We start from the raw sequence: 13,033 nt of genomic DNA, 5'->3' as shown, positions 1-13,033 counted from the left end.
TCCATATGTCCATTCCGTAGTCCCGCAAAAAAGATAGAACATCTCCTATTCTTGTCCGTTACAATGGGTCTGCTAACACGGACATCATCCGTATTTTTTGCGGATCCGCATTTTGTGGACCACATAATACATTGCGAATTCACCCTAACAGCTGTTCATATGGACATCTAAATAATAATTTCTAGGCAGCAGATCGTGCTGTCTAAACAGCGATCTGCTGCCCAGAAAGAATTAATCTGTATGCGGATGAGAGATTGCGGTAGCCATCATCCGTCCTCATACAGTGGAGGTGATCGCTGCACCTCCACTGAATGAGCAACCAGGACCGATTCCTTCCCGAAAATCCAGCTTTACAGCACCCAACAAGCCATTGTGACTCTCACTAAAAGCAGGTCAGTGGCTCCCGGAAATGTAACGTTTTACACAATGCTGCGGAGATGGGTGCTTTTAGCGCGTGCATTGGATTGTATGGTCGTCCACCATCCACTGCTGCCCCCATTAACATCACTATTTTCTCATCTCAGGGCTCCACCAATTATTGGCTATCTACCCTTTGAAGTGCTGGGGACGTCAGGGTATGACTACTACCACGCAGATGACCTGGAGCTCCTGGCAAGGTGCCATGTTCACTGTGAGTTATAATTTCATTGCTTTGTTTGATTTAGAAGACCGGAGATGTTTATACTGCATACGGCTTGTCAAGTCATCTACAGTATTGTCTTATAAGATTTTTTATATTAGTATATTTTTTTAGCATTTCTAGTGCTCCTTCTAATGTAAAACAGATAGGATAGATAAATAAAGTGTGTGACGTGGGCTATGTTCACATTTGTGCTATGGTTTCTGTGTATCATGGAGGCCACAATGCTGTGCTGGATCCATTGGCTTCTACCCAGGTGTCCATGTAAATCTGTACTGGATATGTAACAAAAAGAAGGGAGATTGAGGGTTAGTCGGATCTTGTGGAAGAAGGTCCAGAAGATCAGAAAAAACAAGAGGCGCAAATGGATTAAGAGAGCGTGTAGATGAAAAAAAGGGTGATAAAAAGAGGATAAGGTTTAAGGGTGAGTAGGCTGCTAGTGGGTTAGCACTATGCGGATGAAAAATCGGCATGTAATACAAATAAGAGACAAAAAGAACAGGTGGGTTGGATCCAGCGAGTTGAAGGAATTAATCCACTGGGTACAACCTGTTCAGATCCCACTATAAAGCGCCAGATCACTTATTTATAGTTATTAATCAGGGTGATAGGACCACTAGTTTATAGTCCCAATATAAGCCCAAATACATATTTCACCTCGTGGGTGTATTATGTAGTGGTCATACATAGATATATCAAATCAGGGAGGACCAGTTAATAAAATATGCCAATAGAATTGTGTAAAAATCATCCAAGTTGTATAATATGAGATTAAAATCAAACAAAAATAACAAATGTAGGCTCTTTGACTTACTTCACAATGGGGGTGGTTATCTGGATAAACTCAAGACACCAGGAAACCATAACCCCCCCCCCCCCCCTCCATGTCAGAAGATGAAGGCAGCCGACATCAATCTGGGCTTCTTTTCAAATTATTTATTGAGAGTCAAGAATCCGGCTCAACACGTTTCGGGACTAAACAGGGTCCCTTCCTCAGGAGCAGCATACATAAGAGCAGCATACATAAAACATACATAACATAAATGTGCATACCTTATATATAGTCAAAAAGCCCGCCAGAAATAATGGGAGTGTTCTTCCACCTTGCTGGGATGGGGACGCTACACATGCTTAAGTGCGCATGTCCAAAAGTAAGGCAGTCCGATACGTTCCACTTTGGAGCGCAACGGATGTCTCAGGAGGCGCGCTGTCACCACTGCGCATGCCCGGAAGTGAAGCTCCGGCACTATGCGCTTCAGCCCGGAACGCACCAGGCTCCAAAAGTTGAAGACCAATTTGGTAGTCACACCCCCCATTAGCGTTCCATTTTAAAACGCAGGGCTATGCCAAAGAACAAGGGATGTGCTCCAGCTAGAAGCTCACTTCCATTCCCGGACATGCGCAGGGGGGACTAAGGAGCCTGGTGCATTCCAGGCTGAAGCGCATAGTGCCGGAGCTTCACTTCCGGGCATGCACACTGGTGATAGCGCACCTCCTGAGACATCTGGTGCTCTCCAAAGCTAGCGTCCCCATCCCAGCAAGATGGAAGAACACTCACATTATTTCTGGGGGTGCTTTTACCTGCAATAGCAACAATCTCTGCCCCTCCTCTTGCTCTGTAAAGGGAGTAAATAAGTCTGCCCTGAGTGACATGTCTGCCTGCTGGGATACTCAGCAGCATGTTGTATGTGTAGGACTACAAGTCCCAGGTGTACAATGACACTGCTGATACACACAGGATCTTTCCCCTACCTGTTCTTGTGCAATGCTCTGCAGAACTCCTTTGTCAGCTTCTGTGCCCAGCATTTGTCTCCTCACTGCCTGCATCTACTCAGTAAAGCCTTCAGCACTGAGTCTGTGCTCCTGAAGGGGTTAATCTTTCCTGAAGTATCCAGTGGGAGGGAGACACAGGGCAGACAGCAGCAGCTCAGCCAGTGCAGGGCAGCGTGGCCAGCACAGTGACGTCTTGTGTACAGACTCATATCTGCTCTCTCAGGCTTGTGCACGAAACATTATCAGAGCAGGGAGAGAAGCTGACATCACAGGTCATGTGACCCTCAGTGAAATCTGAGAAAGGAGCAACTACAGATGCAGTAAGTGCATGGTAAAGCTGTTACATTTGATTAGTTAGAAACATACAAAGTACAAAAAAAATAACTCGGACAACCCCTTTAACCAGTGAACATGTTACTTAAATCTACTGTAACTGAGAATGTAAAAATAAGTAACTTTCATAGAGTGCGCTTTTAAGGGTTTGTCTATTGCTTTTTCTTTTTTTATATATGCACACCCTACTGGTCACATTTTGTGGCAGAGCCGCCCTTTTGACCATGTCTAGAAGCTATTTTAGTATACTATTGGCTGGTATACTGTATGTCAGTATATGTGCAGTCATCTATGCTTTTCAGTACAACGGTATATACAAAAAAAACACACACTGCCAGGGTCAATGGCAGGAATATGCAATAGAAGTACAGTATATAGTGTACAGTATATAGCAGTGATGTCGAACCTTTTAGAGGCCGAGTGCCCAAACTGCAACCCAAAACCCACTTATTTATCGTAAAGTGCCAACACGGCAATTTAACCTGAATACCAATATAGTATATCTTCCATGTACTTTATCATTTAGCTATTAAAGCCTGCCTACATTCAGTGCGCTGCCTGTGCTGTTCATAGTGCGCCCTGCGCTGATGAATGGCAGGAAAAGTCTAAGGCATGTTGGTACACCGTAGACTTTTTTCACAGTGCGGGTGCCCACAGAGAGTGCTCTGAGTGCCGCCTCTGGCACCCGTGCCATAGGTTCGCCATCACTGGTATATAGTGTACTGTACGTTAGCATACAGTTGCATACGTCTGAGGCATCCATAGAGTGAAATGCCCAAACATAATGTGGACCTAGCTTTATCCTAATACTTGCAGACTAATATTTCTGCACCAAGGGTTTTTACATGATAAAAATGGCGTGAAGTAATGCTCATATAAATCACAAGTGTTTAGTAAGACGCAGCCACTCAGCCTGTGAAGCACCCTGCTCTGCTTAACATCTTCTGACAATGAATGTAGATACAAAGCTCCATCCATTTCAGTTATTTCTCCATGAGTCTTTCAATGGTTAAAAGATGACCCACTAGGATTAACAGGAGCTGATTGTAAACTATTAGCCCCCTCTAACCTAGACTATTAAAGTTAGAGACATTGACCCCTCCACTTCTTTAAATTACCAGGGAAGTTTTAATTAGTAGGAAATATTGATTTTTTTATTTCTTGTTGTCTGAACCTAGAGGGCGTCTTATGTTCAGGTGCGTCTTATAGTCGGGAAAATATGGTAAATAGGACAAGAGAGTAAGAAACCATCTGTGCATACTAGTAAATAGATTGGTTGACTGGATAACACTTGCCCACAGACTGTAAAATGGACGATTATGGTTACAATCTTCCAATCTGCAATTACTGTAGGTAGAGCAGCTCCTGAGCACAAAATGCAATAACGACTTGCAAAATAAAGGGTGAAAACCAATTTATGAACATACAAAATCCACCTATCCATTATAACCAAACCTGAAACTTTCAATATGATAGGAAAGTAACTAATCATTTAATAAGATGTAGCAGTGCTAGGTTTGTGATTTTTGGACATTGCCACTAAGACGACACCCAGTGCCAGCCCCTCCTACTGTGGGCGGTACGTGGGTGTGCTGTTTAGTGTGTTTTTTTACCTTTCTCTCATTATAATCATTCACTTTTATGTATGTATTGTCATCTAACCTGATGAAGGGGAACTGTTTGTCCCCGAAACGCGTTGTTTACATGGTCATGCACTTTCTCTAAATAAAAAAATAAAAATTCTATATTGAAGTCCTACGTCCATTTCCATCAGCGAATTTGCGCCATTGCAGCAACTTTTCTTCAGGTTTGTCACATAAGGCAGGGCTGAGTTTGTGTCACGGAACCATGAACCAGACGTACAACAAGAGATAAGTGAAAATAAGAAGGCTTTATTGAAAATAAAGCTGTAAAGCAAAAGTCCAAACGGATGGTGAAACCGAGCAGAGTCTTTGCGAAGCCAGAGGTCAGGAACCAGAAGGGTAGTCAGACGAAGCCAGGATCAGGAACCAGCAGGGTAGTCAGACGAAGCCAGGATCAGGAACCAGCAGGGTAGTCAGACGAAGCCAGGATCAGGAACCAGCAGGGTAGTCAGACGAGGCCAGGATCAGGAACCAGAAGCAGCAGCAGTCTTAGAAGCATGTGAACACAAGAGGACCAAGCAAGGAACTGAAGCCACAGACCTCCTATATATATGAGCTAGGCATCCAGCTCCTCCCAGGGGAAGGAGGAGCCGCAGGGTGGAAGGCTACAAGAAACCCAGGACCCAAGATGGCCGCCAGCACATGTCAAACGAAGGAGAGCAGCAAGCAGGTAAGACCATGACAGTACCTCCCCCTCAAGGGCCCCTCCTCCGCGGAGCACAAAACGGTTTCTGAGGGAAGCGTGCGTGGAAGGCTCGGAGCAAGGCAGGAGCATGGACATCTGCGGAGGGAACCCAGGAACGCTCCTCTGGACCATAACCACGCCAATGGACCAAAAACTGCAACCGACCGCGGACCAGGCGTGAGTCCAGGATATTGCTCACCTCATATTCCTCACGATTGCCCACTTGGACCGGACGAGGCCGAGGAACCGAGGAAGTGAAACGATTACACACCAGTGGCTTCAACAGGGAGACATGAAACACGTTGGAGATCCGCATGCCAGGAGGAAGCGCAAGGGCATAGGCTACCGGGTTTACCCTGCGAAGCACTCGGAAGGGACCAACAAAGCGAGGCGCCAGCTTGGGAGTGGGCACTCGAAGGTTGAGGTTGCGGGTGGACAACCATACACGGTCTCCGACCTGGTAGGAAGGAGCAGGCGCTCGTCTGCGATCAGCCTGGAATCTCTGGCGCTGCGCAGAGACCTCAAGGGACTTCTGGATCTGTACCCAAGAAGCACGTAGGACGGAAAGGTGATCCTCCACAGCCGGAATATCCTGGGGAGAGAATACATCCGGTAACACGGCAGGTTGGAACCCATAATTGGCCATGAAGGGAGACGTCCCAGAGGAAGAGTTCACCGCCGTGTTCCTGGCAAACTCAGCCCAAGGCAGGAGGTCAACCCAATTGTCTTGGTGATCGGAGACATAGCAACGAAGGAATTGCTCCAAGGCCTGATTGGATCGTTCTGCGGCCCCATTGGACTGAGGGTGGTAGGCCGAGGAGAAGGAGAGATGAATCCCCAACTGGGAGCAAAAGGCGCGCCAGAACCTGGACACAAACTGACTCCCCCGATCCGACACAATCTCCTTAGGCAAACCGTGCAACCGGAAGACCTCCCTGGCAAAAATCGTGGCCAACTCTTGTGCAGAGGGTAACTTCTTGAGAGGAACACAGTGGCACATTTTGGAAAACCGATCCACAATCATGAGAATGACCGTATGGCCTCGGGATGCAGGGAGGTCCACAATGAAATCCATCCCCAGGTGTGACCATGGGCGCTCCCCGGTGGCTATGGGTTGCAGAAGGCCCAACGGAAGGTGCCGAGGGGACTTACTCTGGGCACAAACGGAGCATGCCGCTACATATGCGGCGATGTCGGAACGTAGGGAAGGCCACCAGAACAGACGTGAAACAGCCCAGGACAGCTGATTCTTTCCAGGATGCCCCGCGGTCTTGGAGTTATGGTAGGTTCGCAACAACCGAGTGCGCAACTCCTCAGGCACAAAACATCTGCCGTTGGGTCTCCCAGAGGGAGCACCAGATTGAGCCGCCAAAATCTGCTCACCCAGGGGAGAGGTCAGGCTGGTGCGAATGGCGGCCAGGATCTGATTCGGAGGTATGACCGAAGTCGGAATCGACTCCTCCCTGGACAGCTCGGAGTACTGCCGTGATAAGGCATCCGCCCTGATGTTCTTGGAACCGGGTAGGTAGGAGACCACGTAATTAAAACGTGACAAGAACAGAGCCCATCTGGCCTGACGTGGTGTCAATCTCTTGGCCTCAGAAAGGTAGGTCAGATTCTTGTGGTCCGTCAGGATGAGAACCGGAACCACCGAACCCTCGAGCAAGTGCCTCCATTCTTTAAGGGCCTGCACGATGGCCAATAACTCCCTGTCACCAATCTGATAGTTGCACTCCGCGGAAGACAGTTTCCGGGAGTAAAACCCACAAGGAAGCAGAGGACCCTCTGGTGTTCTACGCTGAGACAGAAGGGCGCCTACTCCCGTCTCAGACGCGTCCACCTCGAGGACAAAGGGCAACCCAGGGTTGGGATGCGACAGAATCGGAGCCGACACAAAGGCGGACTTTAGGGCCTCAAAAGCTCGGATGGCCTCGAGCGGCCAGACCTGGGAATTACTGCCCTTCCTGGTCAGATCCGTGAGAGGCTTGGCCAGCATGGAAAAGTCCCTGATGAACTTCCGATAATAATTGGCGAAGCCCAAAAAGCGCTGCAGGGAACGAAGACCACTGGGCTGTTGCCACTGTAAGACAGCCGAAACCTTCTCAGGATCCATGGAGAACCCCTCAGCGGAAATGATGTAACCTAAGAAGGTTACCTGGGATCGGTGAAATTCGCATTTCTCAAGCTTACCGAACAGCTTGTTCTCTCGTAACCGTTGCAACACTCGTCTGACATCCAGAATGTGGGCCTCCATGGATTCAGAATATACCAAGATGTCATCCAAATAGACTACCACACACTGCTGCAACAGGTCACGGAAAACATCGTTGATGAATTCCTGAAAGACTGCGGGCGCATTGCACAACCCAAAGGGCATAACCAAGGATTCGTAATGACCGGTCCTGGTGTTAAACGCGGTCTTCCACTCATCGCCCGCCTTGATCCTTACCAGGTTATATGCCGCCCTCAGGTCGAGTTTGGTAAAGACCGTGGCCCCTTTAAGGCGATCGAACAGCTCGGAAATCAAGGGTATCGGGTAAGCGTTCTTGATCGTGATGCGATTGAGACCCCTGTAATCGATGCAAGGCCTCAACTCACCGCCCTTCTTTTTCACAAAGAAAAATCCAGCCCCTGCCGGGGACGAAGATTTGCGAATGTGTCCGCGTGAAAGCGCCTCCCTCACGTACTCCTCCATGGCCTCATTCTCCGCTACCGACAGTGGATAGACTTTGCCACGAGGAGGAACGGCACCAGATTGTAACTCTATGGCACAATCGTATGGGCGGTGCGGAGGTAGGGCAACCGCGTGCACCTTATCGAATACATCCCGGTACTCCTCGTATTCAGGAGGCAACAGAGAGTCCGAGGAAGTACACAGCAACTTGACAGACCCATGGATGCAACTAGCCCCACACTGCGGTGACCACGAGAGGATCTCGACCGATCTCCAATCGAAAGTCGGATTATGCTTCTGGAGCCAGGGGTACCCCAAGACCACCGAGTAGTGTGGAGACGAAATAACCTGGAGGCAGACCGACTCTCTGTGAACGGCACCAATGGCTATTCCCACTGGAAGCGTCTCATGAGTCACGTGTGGCGGCAGAAGGGGTCTGCCGTCTATCGCCTCAAGAGCCAGTGGGGAACCTCGAGCCTGCAGAGGAATGGAATTGGCGGCAGCGAACACACTATCAATGAACAAACCACCAGCACCAGAGTCCACCAACGCCTGGGTCGTCACCGAGCCCCCGACCCAGGAGAGGACAACAGTGATCAGTGGTTTGTCAACACGGGAAACCGGGGACGAGGAGACTCCACCCAAGATCTGCCCCCGACAGGATCTCAGGGTACGAGCGTTTCCCGGACGGTTCGGACATGCCAACCGAAAATGCCCACCGAGACCACAGTACATGCATCGGCCCTCGCGTCTCCGGAGTGCCCTCTCCCCCTCGGACAGGCGAGCAAACCCCAGCTGCATGGGTTCACCCCCAGACAAGTCATCCCCAGGAGGCGTGGGAGGAGAGGGAGGCACGGGTGGGACAGCAAACGTAGGCACCAATCTGTTAGAAGACCTCCGCAGGTTCTCCTTAAAGGAAGGTCTCTCCCTGAGTCTGGTGTCAATCAAAATCAGGAAAGAAATAAGAGACTCGAGCTCAACTGGTAGGTCCTTAGCTGCAACCTCATCCTTCAAGGCATCCGAGAGACCATGAGAGAAAGCAGCGACCAGAGCCTCATTATTCCAGCCCACCTCTGCTGCCAGGGTACGAAACTCAATGGCGTATTCAGCTACGGATCGTGAACCCTGTCTGATGGACATAAGGAGCTTCGCAGCAGAGGCAGCACGAGCCGGCACATCGAATACCTTCCGAAGAGAAGCAACAAAACCGGAAAACTCGGCAACCACCGGATTGTTGTTCTCCCATAAAGGGCTGGCCCAGGCCAAGGCCTTGTCCGAGAGCAGCGAGATCAAGAAGCCCACCTTTGATCTCTCAGTAGGAAAGGCATGTGGCAGCAACTCGAAATAAATGCCCACCTGGTTAAGGAAACCTCGGCACTGAGTTGGCTCTCCCCCAAAGCGCTGTGGAAGAGGGGCAGAACCGGTCATACCCCGAAACACCGCAGGCGCAACAACAGGTGTCGGGGTAGACTCTGGCGCAACAACCGGAGCGGCAGTAGGAGCGAGCCCAGGAGCGACAACCGACCCATCGGCAACGGGAGCGAAATGAGCCGTGCGTTCAAGCAGGGTTTGCAACGCCACAGCGAACCGACCCAACAGGTGATCCTGCTGATCAAGTCTGGCAACCAGCGTGGGTAGCGAGGATGGCCCTGTACCGTCAGAATTCATGGCTTGGTCCTAATGTCACGGAACCATGAACCAGACGTACAACAAGAGATAAGTGAAAATAAGAAGGCTTTATTGAAAATAAAGCTGTAAAGCAAAAGTCCAAACGGATGGTGAAACCGAGCAGAGTCTTTGCGAAGCCAGAGGTCAGGAACCAGAAGGGTAGTCAGACGAAGCCAGGATCAGGAACCAGCAGGGTAGTCAGACGAAGCCAGGATCAGGAACCAGCAGGGTAGTCAGACGAAGCCAGGATCAGGAACCAGCAGGGTAGTCAGACGAGGCCAGGATCAGGAACCAGAAGCAGCAGCAGTCTTAGAAGCATGTGAACACAAGAGGACCAAGCAAGGAACTGAAGCCACAGACCTCCTATATATATGAGCTAGGCATCCAGCTCCTCCCAGGGGAAGGAGGAGCCGCAGGGTGGAAGGCTACAAGAAACCCAGGACCCAAGATGGCCGCCAGCACATGTCAAACGAAGGAGAGCAGCAAGCAGGTAAGACCATGACAGTTTGTAATTTGGTGTTACCCCAGAGTCTATTCTATAACATGATATGGGCCTGCAGGACCCACTTCTATGTATTCTCAAAGTCAACAATGCAGCCCAAAGTAACTAAATAACAACTTCAACTCTGCTATATCTGCAGCGAGCCCCCGAGGAGCCAGCACAGAGGATGGGAGTGGTAGTGGCCCTGATGAGATGTCGTTACGGTGTACTCCCTCAGGCCGTTACACCCTGGGAATCAGTGCAGTGGAAAGGTGGTTCAAAGACTTAGGCCAGAAGTAAAAGAATAAACGCCTCTCTCTTTACTTAGTGAAAAATTGGAATTATAGTACATCCAACAGTAGTTTGTATATAGTACAGTTTCTATCCGCAGATGATGAGGTATGGTGACTGGCAAAGTAGCTGATAATGGCACCTCTGTTATGCTATCTTGATGATGTTTCTCTCTTGAAATTCTGGCTAACAGCTGGAAGCTGGCATTTGCGGCTGTGGGTGTCCACTGGGTGAAAATACAGGCTTTCTTGAGTTGGTCTGTCCTGGATGTGATGGGTGTCTGAGTCATAAGTCCCTCACCTGCAGCATGGTCTGTATAGCTGTGGTTGCTCGTCACTCTGTTGGCTGTAAACACTGTAGCTTTTCTGATATCTGAAGTTTTAGTATTCTTGCAGTCTCTCTGGAGTAGTGGTCTCACAGAAGAACTGGAACGAGAACTGGTCCCTTAGACCCCTGGAGTAAGAGCTCTATCATGTGCTTCTTTCCTAGCTAAAACTTCCCCACCTAGCAAGAAGCAGGACTAGCCCACTGCTACCGACAGAGGAGGAATGGGATAGTTTGTCCCATTCTTAATGCCAACCACTGTCAGCCATGACCCATCTGGAAACATGGCAATGCCCCAAACCGGAAACATGGCAATATACCGTAAACTAACAAACCAAACAATCTCACATACCCCCCAGGTCTGGGATACTGCACATCTGCAATACATTGGGAGGTGGATCAGACCAGGAGATATTGTAAACCTACTTAACATGTCTTAGATTCTTCTACTGTCCCTGGCTCGTTTTTTGCGTGTTTTGCTATTATTCTCTTGGCTTCCGTATACTTTATATGTCTGTCCCTGATTATTTTGTTTTCTCCATTTATTGGCTATTAGTGATGCAGTACGGGAAGGGAAAGTCCTGTTACTACAGATTTCTAACCAAAGGCCAACAGTGGATCTGGCTGCAGACGCACTACTACATCACCTACCATCAGTGGAATTCCAAACCCGAGTTCATTGTTTGCACACACACTGTTGTTAGGTAAGAATTCCCATTGTTGATAGATGACTAAAGGACCTAATACTAAAGCAGAACCTGAAGCTGGGCCAAAATCTGGCAGCTGCTCAGCCTTGTATTCTGTCTAATATGATTTCTGAAGATGAAAATGTGTTGTTTGACCAGGGACACACAGAAAGCCCAGAAGGGGACCTAGCTTCCATTAAGAGCACTATGTACTATTTAAAAAAAAATCAACATCCACTCTATTAAGAGGTCTTTTTATCACACCTAAAGCTCCAAATCCCTTGCCACTAGGGGGAGCTCAGTGCAGATGGATTTATACAGTTGTTATTGAACTCAATGGGAGCTGTAAAATCTCTACATAGTGAGCTCCCTCTAGTGATTGCTGGAGGTATTTGCTGCACTTTCTGGAAGCAGAAGCTATTAAAGGGGTATTCCTATCTTAGATTTTTATGACATATACAACAGGATACGCTATAAATGTCTGATAGATGCAGGGTACCCCTGAGACCCACATCTGTATCTAGAACAGAGGTCCGCACAGCACCCAAGCTGAGAATAAATGGAGAGAAGGCTGCGCCTGTGTGTTGCTCTCTCCATTCACTTCAAAAGGAGTTTTTTCAGAAAGCAGGCTGAATTGCCTCCAAGAATTCATAGAAGTTAATGGGGAGAAGCTGGAGCCACTCCGCCATTCATTCAGTGTTTTAATCAGGTGAACCAAAGCTATGTCTTGGATAAAGAGGTAGCTGGCGACAGATTCCCTTTAAATCTGGTATATAGCTCTCTCTAATGGTCATTTACATGTAATATCGTTAGTTATTATTCCTGCATTAAATCAAGTCAAAATACAATAATATCTGTATAAATGTCATCGCCTTGGGCAGTAACATGCTTGGAAATCCTTCTGCTCATATGAGTACAATGCTATCGGATGCACGGTCTGTTCTACCGCTGAATCCATTCTGTTTCTTCTCTCCCTCCCTGTATATACGTTATAACCTGGATCCATGTAATGCACATCAATAGAACAATCCTACAATTAGAGTCGGTTGCATCACTTCTGATACATATTTCTTGCATATTATAACAATAATGCACTATTTTACAGCTATGCTGAAGTCCGAGCAGAGAGAAGAAGAGACCTGGGTCTGGAGGAGTCCGCTCTGGAAATTGCAGACCCATCATTAAAGGTATGACTAGCATACATGATTTTAGTCCTCTGGGTCTTGTGAGTGTTTAGTTTTAAACACCTGCTGTGCTTTTAAAGGGTAACTGTCATGTTTTCATAAAAAAAAATTTTTTTAGCATATGTTACTGCTGCAGCAGCATTATGCATAAAGCAATCTTTAGTTTCTTCACATACCACAGTTTCCCTTGAGTTTTTCCCTTAGTTACGGCTGTTTAAACATTTACAATATGAGGACCTTCTCAAGATGGCTCCTCTGCCAGTTCTCTGAGGCCAAAACTGCTTTCCCTCACTTCCCATACACACTTGCTGTAGCCAGCAGCTCCCTGCCAGCCAATCCGATTAGATTACTGAGAGACACGCCTCCTCACTCAGACGCCTAATGCAGGCATGCAGTGTGGAAGACCGCCCCTCTGTCTTCTGTTTATACTAAAAGGAAGACAGACAAGCCCTAGCAAACGGTCTTTTAAGGGAGCAGTGGAAAAGGACAGAGGATATTAATGAAAGCTGTTATTATAAGGTAATCTTTTGACAATCATTGACAAACTAACTCAGGTATACATGCCTAGCTCTAATAAACTAGCAAATAAAAAAAATATGACAGTTAGGCCTCATGCACACGACCGTTGTTGTGTTCCGTTCCGCAAAATGG

At 48.0% G+C, this 13,033-nt stretch overlaps 1 protein-coding gene across 2 annotated transcripts in view; it reads left to right on the top strand.

Moving 5' to 3' along the window:
• The window catches only part of LOC120978010 (neuronal PAS domain-containing protein 2-like), a 215,026-nt gene that overhangs the window by 174,996 nt on the left and 26,997 nt on the right, over positions 1 to 13,033 (top strand). For both annotated transcript variants that reach the window (XM_040406243.1, XM_040406244.1), the window contains exons 11-13: positions 525 to 631; positions 11,069 to 11,216; positions 12,304 to 12,385. In XM_040406243.1, the coding sequence (XP_040262177.1) occupies positions 525 to 631; positions 11,069 to 11,216; positions 12,304 to 12,385 (337 nt within the window). The remainder of the gene's footprint in view (positions 1 to 524; positions 632 to 11,068; positions 11,217 to 12,303; positions 12,386 to 13,033) is intronic.

This window comes from Bufo bufo, chromosome 8, assembly GCF_905171765.1.
Source record: "Bufo bufo chromosome 8, aBufBuf1.1, whole genome shotgun sequence".
Taxonomy (NCBI): Eukaryota; Metazoa; Chordata; class Amphibia; order Anura; family Bufonidae; genus Bufo; species Bufo bufo.
This window is presented reverse-complemented; position numbering and strand designations above follow the sequence as displayed.